This window comes from Gymnoscopelus braueri (assembly GCF_963280865.1).
Source record: "Gymnoscopelus braueri genome assembly, chromosome: 9".
Classification (NCBI taxonomy): domain Eukaryota; kingdom Metazoa; phylum Chordata; class Actinopteri; order Myctophiformes; family Myctophidae; genus Gymnoscopelus; species Gymnoscopelus braueri.
Window position 1 is genome coordinate 16412430 of NC_137610.1, and position 14795 is coordinate 16427224.

The following is a 14795-nucleotide window of genomic DNA, read 5'->3' on the forward strand; positions in this document are numbered from 1 at the left end:
TGCATTTTTTTTTTCACCGATAATGACATGCCTAGAATTGAGGCATCATTTTTTAACCATTACTTTGACTTATATGTGACATAACTTGGAGTATATTTCAAGGAACAAGCTTCTGAAAGCGTCTCATAGCGGTTTTAGGCACGATACGGGCGCTGTGTTTTTGTTATCAAGCACCCACACAGTATGCTGCCTTGTAGGTAAAGGATATGATGAACGACATTGCATGACATCTCTGCTCGTGGCATTTGCCTCAGCAGAAATGCCAGCAGACGAGCAGAGGTCATTGATGCATGCTCAATGTGTAGGTCAACCATGGTGGTTTGCACGGAGCAGGCTAGAGCTTCTGCCTCCAGCCTTTTTCTTTAGTCATAGAATAGCATCTGCGTAGGACCGTTGTGACTGCTCTGTGGACTAAAGGCACCTCGCCAGAGTCGCTACTGTGCCCCGAGCCACACCCCCACCCCCTCTAATTATCTCGCAGCTGTCTATTACAACAGTGATTCTCAACCTTTTTGGTTCCTGACTATCAATCATTTAGTTGAGGACCCCCTGGAACTGCCCTTGATTGATTGATTGATTGATTGATTGATTGGATACTTTATTAACAAGATTGTTAACAGTACTGTACATGTAGTAGTATTGGTTGATTTTATTGTAAATTGTGCTGAATTGTACAGGCTATTCTGCTGGGAACAGAAATAACATGAAGTGACTATGGTATTCAGGTACTCATACTATGATAATACCATACCATGCAGCTTTTTGGGTAAACACTGTGTGTAGTCTTATGGAATTCTTTGCAAACCTAAACAGCATGTTTTAATTAATTACAGGATGTTTAAAGCACATTAACTCATGTGCCAGTTAATCCCCAAGAGTCAAAAGTTATGCTAAAAAGATAACACAAAAAGCTCCAGGGGCTTGTTTCCATTGTGGTCCACTTGTACTCATCCACAATACATGCAATACAATTACATATCAGTAAAATCTCAGTAGCAGCAAAAAAAAGTAGAGTCGGGGGGGCAAGGTGTTCAAAGGTGTTCTGCTAAGCCCAATTGTATTTTAAGATCATCCATTCTTTTAGGTTAGTTTTGAGTCAATGTCTTTAATGGCTTTCGTTTAGGCATTCCTCGATACATTTTCCCCCATGTTGGAGATGAATTTTGGGGGAACGGGGTCAGGTGAGCTCCCTCTGGTGTTATGCCTTTGCGCATCACTCATTCTAGAGAAGTAGTTTGACCGGTAACTGAGCACTGATGAGTATCTTAAGGACCAGACTCATTGAAAGATGCTGTACTCTGTTGAGCCAACCCAGACTAGCAAAGTGAGCTCGGATTAGGTGAGTCCTGGGGGTGAGTTCTAGTAGTAGTCTCATTCGTTTGTTTTGAGAGGTCTGTAGTTTTGATTTGAGTGACATTGAGATGTTGGTGAACCATGAGGTGCAAGCGCATGAGTGTTAGAGTTTGAGTCCCCACTTGTTCTTTGGTTGACTTTCACTATCACTTTTGTTGCCATTTCTTTGTTATCGAAAATACAACCGAAATAGCTAACCTCTTCTTTACTTGTGATTACATGGTCACCAACCACAAAGTCTTCGGACTCACTGAGGTTGACTTTAGACCCAAAAAGAATGGATTCCGTTTTTCTCAGGTGTAATGACAGTTTGTCAGAGAGCCAAGTGCGGATATTGTGGAGCTCAGAGCTGAGGGATTTTTCAACCTGCAATTTGTTCTTGTCCGAGACCAGGAGTGCCGAGTCGTCCACGAACAGGAACAAATTGGACCCCTGGACCCACTTTAAGAACAAGCGCATTACACAATAGGAGATTTGGGTTTTGGGATAAAGCAAAAATGCAGCAAAAAGTGTGTTGTCTGTGACAGCTGGACGTGTGGGTGGGATGGATGAATCAACATCCTTTGTTGTGCCTGCAGGCGTCCTTCCAGCGTTCAAACAGCCATGACAAGGTGAGGAAGATCGTTGCGGAGGAGGGCCGTGCAGCTCGAAACCTCATCGCCTGGAGTGTCCCTCTGGAGAACAAGGAGAACAAAGAGGAGGAAGGTAGGTGGTGATTTTGAAAATTATATTTATTTGTTTGTTTTTTAACTCATGCAGACACATAGCAGCGTCCCCTCCTCCCACGTTTATCTCCTGCACACACACATTGGCCACACAGGGTTCCCGTTATGACAGTGAGATGAGTGACTAAGCTTACAGTATGGCAGGTGTCACATCAATGCAGTCAGGAGTTCATATTGAAGTTACCAGAATAGACACTGTGGTCTCGGTCTTTTCTTTCATTACTGTTCAGGCCGCTGTTTTTCAGTGACAGATGATGTTGACTTCAGGTGGCTGACTCAATTTACAATTTACAGTTTACAGTTTAGGCATTTAGCAGACACTTTTATCCAAAGCGACGAGATCAGGGTAAATAAAATGGCATGAACCCAAGGTAAATGGTCGTGTAAATGGAGTGCAAAGATAGTGTTTCACAATAACTGGGATAACTGGCAGAAAAATACTTGCTCTCTACATTCTTTTATTTTAACATGCTCAAAAAAGTAGCAAACGTTTCGGTCATAGGACCCTCGTCAGTGCTACATGACACAGGGATATATGGCAATTCACGCTCCTATCCCTCTGCTTAGTCTCTGTTAAATCTTCCTTAAAAGTTCATGTAGAGAGCGAGTCAGTTTCCCTTTATGTTTTTGAAACCACTGCTCCTACAGTCAGCCCTGAACAAAGGACAAAGAGGGGCGCACCGGTGTACCCTGTACTTTAAAATAACTAGGATACCAGGTTAACATCAAACCTAGCATCATAGCAGAACTGATCTTTTAGGCAAGCGAGTCAAGTGCCACCGTCATACTGCGGAGAATTAATTAGGCTTCACTTATCTAGATCAGGGGTCTTCAACCTTTTCAGACCAGGGACCCCCAAACTGATGGGGTGATGGAGCAGGGACCCCCTACCTCGTAGGGTAGGGGGTAGGCCACCACATATATCGTATATTTATGTATAAAATGGTGTTTTATATGTATAAACATGAACAAATGGTTGCCTGGAGCCTGCTCCTACCCACAGGTTGTCCCAGTAGGTGTGCAAAAGACCTTTTCTTTCTCTACAAAATATGTATAAACATACCATGTTATTGTGCATTCAATACTAAGCTATTCAAATATGTCATGTTATGTTTAAAGACATATTGATATTTTTGAAAAAAAAATTAACAAAACGTTTTTAAACATTTTTTTTTAAATCAAACAATTTCGCGGACCCCCTGCAGTACCTCCGCGGACCCCCTAGGGGTCGCGGACCCCCTGTTGAAGACCTCTGATCTAGATCACTATGGGGACTGGATATTATGGGCACGAAAGGTCATACTAGGTCATGCACTGCTCTCTTGTCTGCATTGTAGCACAATACACCTGGAACTAAGTAACATACTTTGTTTTACCTCCCAGCTTTTCTGATAAAAACCTGGAATGAGTAAGAAAACCTTAAGGTGGTTGTAGATTACAGTCCTTTCCCCACCTCTGATAATGCCTACAAAGCATTTGTTGCACAATGGCAGAGTCAACGGAGCCATGTTGGTGATTTAGGCTAGTTGATCTGTAGGCAAGTATTTAATCAGCTATCAACTCATGGGACAAGTAATTGACCATATTTGCATCCTGACGGGGTGAGGTTTCCCACTCCCCAAGTATGACAAAAGAGAAAAATGGCCGTTGTGTGTGAATATGGTCAGTTGTGGTTTCATGACTGTCGCCCTAGGAAGAAACCAGGGAAAAAAAGATCCTTTATATGCTTGTTAGGCAGCCCTAGTTGGCAAAGTAACAGACTGCTATTTGTCCACATTGTTTAGGCTTTCTGCCAAAGTAAGCTTTGTTTAGGCCAACTTGGTTAATCTCTCTCCCTCTGTTTCTATTTCTCTAGAGTAGACTCTCTATTTCTCTCTCACACACAAACAACAGACACATCTCGCATACAAAGATTTAATCAAATTTTATTAATCATATAGACGCCGGTAGTCATGTAGCACCTGTGAATCTGTGACATTTATAACTTAACCAAAACGTGAATGTTTTGTCTGATTTCCTTTTTAAATACTTAAAAAAAAACGTTGCGAAAATAGCCATCTACAAGCTTGCAACGTGTTTGTCGTAATGCGGTACTGTTGTAGCTGGTAGATCATCTATTTTTGCGTCGTACAAGGAAATTTAAAATAGCGGTTAAGTGGGTTAAAACAATCATTAGTTGCAGCCATACCTATCTTTACACTACAGTATCATTGTTGCTTGTAGAAGTGTTTGGGTTGGTTTATTTATTTAAGGCTTCTTAAGCTGTACGTGCTGTGTGTGTGCTGCCATTTCAGCTGCAGATGCTGTCATCATTTACTGTAAGCTGCAGGCACGGTTGTTTGTTCTGTTGGTGACTGCAACCACCTACATGCTCTATTGTGTTTTCTCATCTTCTCACATCATAGCAAAGTCCAAAAACATCTCCAGCAGCAATTCGAGGGCACAGAGAATCAACACTGGAATACACAGGAATAAGAAACAGGTATGTGCATTACAGTATTGAATATGAGTATAATCATATAATACACTTATAATACAAATACAAATATAATTGGCAATTCTGAGAATATGAAATACTTGATGCATGCAGAAACTGCACACAATACAAATACTGAACGGTGTATCTAATAATTGATGCTACTCTGATCACGAAATAGAGAACATAGGCATGCCATCAAGTGTATTTTACACTAGAGGGCACCACGCACTCGGCCAACCTATCTTCCTCTTTTATCCCAGATGCATGGATCTGGGATAATAGGTTTTGTCTTCGTTAAGCACATGATTTGATTCCTCCCCTGTCTCTACAGAATGCAGGGGTGGAAAGTAAAAGCACCGCTGGTGCTCTGCTGGACAAGGGGGCAGAGAAGAGCCCGACTAAAGCCAGACCGCCACGCAAGGTGGACCTGCGGGCACGCTACTGGGCCTTCCTGTTCGACAACCTACGGAGGGCCGTGGATGAGATTTATGTCACCTGTGAATCTGACCAGAGTGTTGTAGAATGCAAGGTTGGTCTCCTCTATCGAATCAGACCCTTTTCAAATATAAAATGTACCTTTTAGGGCCAATGAGGCCGTAAAGTGAACCAGAGAAAAAAACGAATCAAGGTAATTGGTGATGCTGAACGGTGCTACACTTGCTGAACACTAGAGGGGGAGATTGAGCTGATATCTTTGTATTTCTCCCTCTGAGCTCACATTCCTTGTGATTTCTGCTTTATGTCAGAGAGGCTCTCTTAAGGCGCACTGGTGAGAGAATTATCACAGGCCTCTGTCGGGCCTGGCTGAGGGGATTGAATATTGATGACATAGTGTAAGCAGTGTGATTTGAATGTGTTCTGTAGTATTTTTGCTGGATGGAAGTACAATCTATTTTTACTCCTTTACACCATATCACATCACATGGCCCTGTTTGAGACAGCTCTGAAAGTTAACTCCCATCACTGAAATGATGCAGACAGCATACCCTGTGGAACAAAATGATTGCTTCGGTTTTGTGCTCTATTATAATATCTCCAGAGGGGTTGATATAGGTGTTGTCATTTTCTTTTCATCTGATAAAGCACCAGTAAGTTGAGAAGAAATTATTAGATTTTGCACAATAAAAACGTAGAAACAAATTTGTTAACTTATCGCAGGATTTGAACTAAGAAATTACCCATCAGTCCAATCACTGGTTTGATCAAACGTAAGGTATGAAATGGTGATCTTTCTTTTTTAATTGATGCAGTTAGTCAGTGCTCTCTGACATCGCCCCGGAGGCTGATGTTGGCATGACCATGTTCTGGCGGTGTGGTATTGATTCCTCTGCCATACAGAATTATGCTGAGCACGGCCATGGTGGATGATATGTGGTCAGTGGCGTAGCCCCCTGTGGTGCGGCGGACACGCTCCCCAGTTGACCCATGTCAGAGGTCTGGCCAATGTTGTTCTCATGCCACTGTATTCTGTTCTCACCCCTGTGACGTGTAATGGCCAGGGAGCTGGGTGCTGCCTCTAATCTCCATCCCACCCAACGTGGCCTAATGGAATGTGATAGATGATGGTGTTATCTGGAGAGGAAGCACATTGGTCTGATTGCCCCCAACCCCCCCCCCCCCCCCCCCTCTCAAGCATAGTAACATTAATCTGCACTGTGTGCTTTCAAACAAGCATCTTACCATTGCTTCCTGGGACAAAGCTTCATGACTTGGACTAATGATCTAATATACTGTAATATAGAAATTCACGCTCCTATATCCCTCTGCTTCTGAATGAGAACCGCACAGTTGTTTCAGCTGCATAATGTGCTTCCGAGATGGTTTGCTCAACCCTAGCCCAGCGGAATGATTCATACATGCATATTAATAACGCCCACTCTTTAACCCCAAGGCCTCCAGCCCCAATTAGTTCTTATCAACTGTTCCTTCCACCCGAGTCCTGATTTATATGACATATCCCACACAGGAGCAAAGGAAAACGGCTGCCATTCTTTTTGTTGTTGTTGATGACTCATTTTATTCTTCACAGAGAATTGAAAAGATTTATTTAAACAGGACTGATTAGACTGGACAATGTGAAATGAATGATGAGAATAATCTGAGGTCTCTCGCGATCTGAGCGAGTCGGCTCAGAAGTTTTTAAGTTGTCATTCAGGGTGAGTTAAAGGTAGACACGGATGTGCTCATCGTGTCTTGTTTGGACTTAACGAGTACAGACAAATGCAGTTAACCGCCGGCTTTTACTGTCGATCTAACTTTGCGGTCTTACGCCTCTGGCATTTGAAGCGTCATTCTTCGTGAAATGTTATGAGAGGGTTGTATTTAGGTAAGTGTGCCTGTTAACATGCTGTGTGTGAGCCATAGCTTTATGGTGCCTTCACTCACTGTCTGTCCATCTGTCAGAGAACAAGACCCCCCCCACCAACCCCTCCTCCTTCTGAACCTTCATTACCAAATGAACAGCAGGCCATGGCAGTGGGCCTGGCCTGTTAACCAGCTCTAATCAGCAAGACCTGCTGCTGGACACATCTTTCACTGCCCTGACTTGTCTATTAACTAAAAGCACTGTGAGGCTTTACTCTCAATTACCACTCCCTCCACACTCCCCATCAATCAGCTCTGTCTGTTTCATAAGAGCTCTGGGGAACATATCTGCACACATTTGAGTCCACCATAGCAGGAACCGCTGGGTATGGTCCCCTCTGTCAGAAAGAATCCCACACACACATTATTAGGTCTCATTTATTCTGGCTATTAATTTAACTCAAAGGGTGTACAAATGGAACCGCGAGAGTGCATTTGGTTCCATTTGTACACTCTTGAGCTGTATAAAGGGGCCTATGTCATGAAATAAAAAAAAAACGTAGTTTTTGGTCTTTTCTGTGACGTCCCTTCTATAAAAAAAAATGTGGAGAGAAATTTGAACACTCAGTCACTCGAACAGGCTGTTCGTTTTGCTCCCCAATAGTGATGTCACTGTCGGGAAGCAACAACATCAATTTTCTCTCCATCCGCCATGTTTTCTTGCGCTGCGTTAAAACTGGAAGCACTTCCTCCATGACTTTTTCTTTTTTAGTTACACCAGCATTGGTGTAACTGTGAAGCAGTTTGTTTATGTTTAATGATGAAACTAAGAAAGTGCAAAAAAAAAAAGTGCTTACATTGAAAATTCACTCAGCAGTGCCCCCAGCAGCCAGAACACAGGTCATTTATCATGTATCATTGCAGCTGGAAAAGGCTCAGAACATGCAGAGAGAATTATCTGAGTGTTTTTTTCTTTTCTTTTGCTTAAAACGTTTACAACATATTGGAAGGACAAATACAATCTTTATATTTTTAAACGCTATAACATTTCCACTTTAATACTCAGGATTTTGCCTTGTATAGGCTAATCAGTATGGCAATCATCTACAAGTAATTTTCGTGCATTGTAATTAACAGCAACAAAACACTCAAAATACACATACATGTATATGAAAGATTAAAACAATATGGCGGCTATGAAAGGGCATGCATACTGTATGAATAAATATGAATTTAGAGTCCATGCTGCTGTTTGCGTTGCAGACATACTGTAGTCTCATGTCTTACGTACTGTACATACAGGGTCCAACAGAATTGACAAACTGGATTAACTGATTTAAAAGCCAGCTTAGAGAACTGTTTAAGAATTCAATATGTCAGTTGTTGCCTTATGTCAGTTGTTGCTACCAATAGAAAGCGCTTCTTATCTATTATTTCATCTTATGTAAATCTCTCTTTAGTAAACACAGATCACTGGATATCTTAACCCATTTAGACCTGAGGCCGATTCTAAAAACGCCTTCTAAATCCTGACCTAACTGAAAAACGTATATTTATTCAAAAATTAAGAAAAAATGTATGTTGCTATATACTGTACATAGCAACAACAACCCCAAAAGGGGTTCCCGTCTTGAAAGGTTTAAGCTCCTTACACACCGGGTGCGATTTTTTCATGCGAATAATATGTTTTTTTTTAAACCTTATAAAGTCAATGCAAGCTTCCACGGAGCGGAAAAGCGAAAAAGCGTCTTTTAATTATTCGGAACGAGTCCGAATTTTGCGTATATTCGCATAATCGCCGGTGTGTAATGACCTATAGTTACAAATAGGGATTCCACTTCCTGCCCTAAATGGGTTAAAAGCAGTTTAACTATTTTATGTAAAATATATTCTTTTCAACAAAAACACAGCAAGTACAGAAATTGCTATGTTAAATATACAGATGCTAAGAATACCCATTAAATAACTTTTTATGAGAGTTGTAAATAAGGTCTTCAGTATGATGAAACTAGACTCTTATCTGGGAACAAAGGTGAATTTGAAACATTACAACAATTTGGAAAATTGGCCATTTTCTCAACCACAATGGAAACGGATAACATTTTTGGTGAAAACAAGTGGCTGGTTACAAGAGCCTGTTCGATATATCGGTCACGCTCAGTGGTTCCCAAACGTTTTAGCTCGAGCTCCCCAGGACCCAAACTAGTGAAAATAAGCGATCTACAAGCGGCGCTCTGTGTTGTTGGTTTGTACATCGGCTATTTTTACTATTTCTTAAAAGTAATTTTTTAAATTATGGTTTTATGGAATGTGTAAGATTTCTTTTTTTATTTGGAAAATGATTTTGAAAAAAAATGTTTGTTTTTAATTATGATTTTTTGTTTGTTTTGGAAATCTTTTAAAATCTTTTAAAATAATAACATTTTAAAAAAGGAAACGAGAAAGAAAGGATATTTACTCACGGCCCATAAAATTTGGTCCGCGACCCAAACTTAGTTGGGAACCACTGGTCTAGTTGATATCTTATCCATTATTTGACCTTTTTTGACGAACTCAGTATTGGCAATAATGCAGCCGTTAAAAACATTTTTTTTAAATGTACAAATAGCAGATCTACAAGCTCACAACGTTGTGAACACATTGTGAGCTTGTAGATCGGCTATTTCTTGAATATGGCTTAAGTGGTTAAATAAAGTTCAGTGTGTTTATTTTATATTACTTGTTCATGTATTCATTGTATAATTAAAGTTGGCATTATAACTACATTTGTGAAGAAGAATAAAAAAAAGAAATGGACAAAATGTTCTGCCATTTTCCATCTTGTATGTGATGCACAGGCTTACTGCTGGTTCTCACAGTTCATGTGTTTGTAATTGTTACTACAGGAGGTACTGATGATGCTGGACAACTATGTACGGGACTTCAAAGCTCTCATAGACTGGATCCAGCTCCAGGAAAAGTTGGAAAAAACAGATGCCCAGAACAGGTGATCTAGGGCTTCTTCTTTCTCTCTCCATCACACCCCCCTCTCTCTCTCTTACCTTCATTGTGTGTGTCATTCACTTTCTCTCTCTCCCACTCTCTTGTCCAATTTTCAATTGCTCCCTGAGGTGAAACTCGAAGTGCTGGTGTCTGAGCCTCGGCTTTGAGTCTCAAACGGAACAGATCAATAGACTTGGCTTTAATTCAAAGAGATCCTCAGTTTATTGGCTTGTCTTTAACACAATGACCACACATTGACTAAGAAATAAAAATCCCCCTGCTGCCTGCTGATTTGTACATTAAAGTGTTGTTAATCAGTGCGACAACCTGAATCTTTTACATCATCAATCGTTTACGACATCAATTTGTTGTGGGCCAATCAGCCTTTTACCCACCATCAGTGTGAGTCAAGTGTGTAGTTAGCCGCTAGGAATAACAATTAGTTTTGCTATGATAATGTCTGACTGTGTTGTGTTCTTTTCAGACCCACCTCTTTAGCCTGGGAAGTACGTAAGATGTCTCCGGGACGTCATGTGATGCCCAGCCCCTCGGCTGACAGAATCGTTGCCTCTCCAAACGCACGCCGCACCCTCAACTTTGGGTAAGCCGTCACATACTGTAAGCTGTCACAGTCTCCTGCATACCGGAGCCTTGCTGCCATCACTATACTCAGGTTTTATCTCCCTCCCACCATTAGACGGATGAATTTACGGTAAAAGATAAGCACAGACTAATTTTGTTACTATTGTATCATGACACGTGGCGTTATTAGTAAATCGATGTCTGAAATGATGCACTAAAGGCCTGCCTTCTGTGAAGGTGCCGGCCACATAGGCTAACGTTATCTGCTAATGGGTGGGCGATTGATTGCTGTTGGCGAAGCATTTGTTTTAATGTAATTTGTTTAGTCTCTCACTCTTTGGCCACAGAAACTACGGGAGGTGTAGATAAAAGTGTTTGTTAAAGACTGCTGAGGCATCGGTTCAATAGGAGCAGCGCTCTGTAATCGGAGGCGGCAGGAAATGGGTATTGATCATTCATGATGGAGGCCTGTTGTTGCTCAATACTGTCCCGTGCGCCATGAGAGTGGAGAGAACTGGGGTTGGAAAGACACCACCATCAGACTAAGTAAAATGTTTGGACAGGCAGAATGAGCTACTTCGTCTTCGGATAAGTAGTTAGCACTTGGCTAACAAGGTTTTTTTATGGAAAATACCTTCTTCTGCTTTAGCCTTCATTGAAATGGGTTGGGAGTTATTTGGTCTTACTGTGTGTGTGTGTGTGTGTGTGTGTGTGTGTGTGTGTGTGTGTGTGTGTGTGTGTGTGTGTGTGTGTGTGTGTGTGTGTGTGTGTGTGTGTGTGTGTGTGTGTGTGTGTGTGTGTGTGTGTGTGTGTGTGTGTGTGTGTGTGTGTGTGTGTGTGTGTGTGTGTGTGTGTGTGTGTGTGTGTGTGTGTGTCCTCCAGTGGTCCGCCATCTACGCTGGCTGCGGCTCGTCTCTCCCACACAGGCCCTAGCTGGGCTGACCGAGTCAAGAGTTCCCAGTCCCTTCCAGTCACCAGCAACAATTGCCCCATAGAAAAAACGGGTAAGGACAGCTCCTAGTCCCTGGATGTGACAAAGCCTGACTATTCTAAGAGTGACCTTCTATAGAACGTAACCCTTTTTCCCCATGGTGCACCCGGGGTCACATTAGTGAATTCAGGTCAGGGTGGCAGTCATCCAACATATCTTTTCACAGAGCTTGTACTGTAAATCAATAGAATTTGAAAGTACGTTGCCATGCTAATGTTACCTACTGTATGTACTCTACCGCACGGTGTATTGCTGTTTAGTCAGGAGAAGCTGTTTATATTTCAATGCAAACTAATGGTACATAACATTTGCTCGCTTGTGGTATTTTCTAGGTAAGTGAATCTATATTCACTGTGTCATGCGATAGATAGATAGATAGATGTTATTGTCATTCAACAATACATAAAATGCACATTGAACAAAACTTTGTAGGTTTAGTAGGTTAGAATTTGGGTTCAAGTAGGTTGGCTTATATCTACATATTTTGCTTTTTGAATAAAATAAAAGATGTGAGGCAAGAAAATGAGGCTCTCTTGAGTCACAGAATTGAATAGGTTTCTAATTCATAATGATAAACTTTATTTAGGTATAAAACCGGCAATGCAAGGAAGCAGGCTATCTGCCTTCTTGATGTTCCATAATTGACCATAAAAAGGTTCAATCTGCCTGTACATTGCTGATGATCATTGATCATATTCTACTTGTCTTTGACATTTTGTCTTAAATGGATATTTCACTTTCAAACATGTTTGGGGTCATTTTAACAAACATTTTAATCTACTTTCTACTTTTGTGAGCACCTCAGACAGTTTTTAAGTTGTTTGATTCAGTATTTAGATATTTGATATTAATTTTATCAGACACTCCCCCTTTCTATGCAAACCCATTGGTCCTTGATTCTGATGACTGATATTGTGCTTCTAAAACGTTAGGGGAGCTTGTTTTTTCAATTACTTTTTCAATTATTTTGGGGCGGGGGATGACTAAACTAAAATAAAATAAAATAAATGAAAAAGGTAACCAAGGACGTGTGTTTTCGATGAATCTTTCATGGTTAAAATGGAGTTTGAAGTTACATTGGGTTTGGATAGAAAGGGGGTGTGTCTGTTAAAATGAATATCAAATATCTAAATACTGAATCAAGCAACTTAAAAACTGTCTGGGGTGCACACAAAAGCCTGAGTAGACGTTGAAATGACACCAAACATGTTTGAAAGTGAAATATTCCTTTAATCTTCTCTTACCAACAATTGTTTTGGCGGTGGTTGAGTTAAAACTGTTTGCGGGGAGTGGACTGTATAATCTTAATTAATGATGGTTTATTTAATCCATGATTGTGTTTTAGCAGCTCAAAGAGGGACATAGCTGTTCATGTTAACAAAAGCCCAAACAAAAGCTAATAAAACTACATAACTTAGTTATAGCGTGGGTCCTTGCATGTTGGCGTTATATTCCTCTGGTGTGTTTCCTAGGTAAGAAGGACGCTGAGGGCTGGGAGACCGTCCAGCGAGGTCGTCCTGCCAAACCTCGCTCTGCCGCCATCGTGATCAAGGTCAGCCCAGTCGTAGCTCATACCGTCTCCAACCAGGAGACAACCAAGAACAGCCGTCGACAATATGAGCCGCAGCAGAAAGTCCAGCCTCCCTGCCCCCAGGACGATGATGGGGTCCAGTTGGTCTTGGAGCAACAAATCCCTGTGGAGCCCGCCCTCCTGGAGGAGGCAGGGGACTCCGAGGAAGGGAACATGATGGAGGTACTGGCTGAGGTCTGCTCCCTCACTCTGACACCCCCCCCATCCCCGACTCCTCCCCAGTAGTCCCCAGATATCAATTATTCACAAGGAGCAGAGTAACATTAGACTGTTTTATCAGCCACGTTGTTTTTGTTTTGGGCTCCACGGTATTCATAGACAGGCTGTCCAGACAGGCATATGAGCTTTTAAGACGATTGATTTGTACGCTGACATTTCAGGGGCAGAAATCCCATTTTCACTCTTCATGAAATAAATACTCTTATCGATGCCTTGAAACGCACGTGTTATGGGTGTGTTCGAAGCATTGGTTGATTGTTCAAACACAAAATCGGTATTTTCCACATGTATCTGCATCTTTTGATCCGAATTGAATGTTCAGGGCATGTCAGTGCCAGCCTCCCTGCATGGTGTGTGTTTTGTTTTTTTGTTTTTTTAGTGGTTACTGCTTTCATGAAATGCTTGACAATATGCATGTGTTTGATTGTGTTTGTGCGTGTGTTTGTGTGTGACTGTGTCGGTGCAGCCCCCAGCAGAGCGCGTGCAAGATGCAGGGCAGTGTGTCGACGCATCCCATGGCGACGTGCCCCCTCCCAATTCAGCTCCCACTCGTCCCCAATCACCCCCAGACCCCCCCACATCCTCAGCCCCGGGCTCTCCCATAGCCCTCACCCCGCCCGTCACGGTCCACACCTCGGCCCTCTCCCCATCCCCAGACCAACCCCTGATGGACCCAGGGCCCTGCACCGTGCTGGCCCAAGGGGACAGTGAGACTGGGGGGGGTGCGTCGCACGGCATGGCAACATCTGTTCCAGGACAGGCCGAGGCTCCCATGGCAGCGGTGAAACTGGAGAGTGTGCTGGACCCCACAGAGCTTTCCACTGTGAGTGCTGAGAGATGGAGGAGCAGAGGGGAGGAAGGGGAGGTGGGGGGCGGTCAGGGATCCCCGGGGGGGCCTTCACCGCCTAAACAAAGTCAGTCTTAAGAAATCTCCAGACCAGACGTGCTGACATCGCTGCATAGCTCTGCCAGGCAGAGACCAGTTTACTGTGAATGGTCAGTAATGACATGTAGGTGGCCTTAAAACTCAAGTGATGTCTGTTAAGGTGTAGCCCCCCCAAAAAAATGTATCTGCCTTGTTTGTATCTTTCTAATCACACTTTTAAAAGTGCTGTCCGCTAGGGTTCAAAGAAGCTTGAGAACCTATACAGAAGGTCCAGTTAGTTAGTAGTTCATTCCAAGTCCTATTCCAATCCATGCACCTTGCTTGTGGCAGGTGTGATCTTTTCGGCAAACTAGAAATTTTATTATTATTTACTAAGAACTTAAATAGGGTACATTTTAGGACCTACATACAATATTAGCTAGAGTCTGTCGGTTGAAACGTTAAGCTTTGACAGCTGACCCTAGAGCTAATATTCTCTGCGCGTCAAATACTTCAGGTTAGACTAGAGGCTCATTCATGTGACTCTAATGGGGATCCTTTAATAAACATAAACATAAACAGGTATGTAAGAGACAAATTATATATAGGGCTAAAATAGTTTAACTTACCCTTCAATGACAGTCACTAGTGTGGCTACTAGCCCATGATGACCCAAGTCCTCTTAAATTAACGAAGCTTGCTAA

General features: G+C 42.2%; 1 protein-coding gene across 3 annotated transcripts in view; it reads left to right on the top strand.

The window, feature by feature from the left end:
- scaper (S-phase cyclin A-associated protein in the ER) overlaps positions 1-14795 on the top strand; it is an 84590-nt gene that overhangs the window by 8539 nt on the left and 61256 nt on the right. For 2 of the 3 annotated variants that reach the window (XM_080436985.1, XM_080436987.1), the window contains exons 2-9: positions 1932-2058; positions 4484-4560; positions 4889-5086; positions 9747-9847; positions 10328-10444; positions 11308-11429; positions 12889-13169; positions 13693-14049. In XM_080436985.1, the coding sequence (XP_080293111.1) occupies positions 1932-2058; positions 4484-4560; positions 4889-5086; positions 9747-9847; positions 10328-10444; positions 11308-11429; positions 12889-13169; positions 13693-14049 (1380 nt within the window). The remainder of the gene's footprint in view (positions 1-1931; positions 2059-4483; positions 4561-4888; positions 5087-9746; positions 9848-10327; positions 10445-11307; positions 11430-12888; positions 13170-13692; positions 14050-14795) is intronic. The other variant, XM_080436986.1, reaches the window with a different exon arrangement.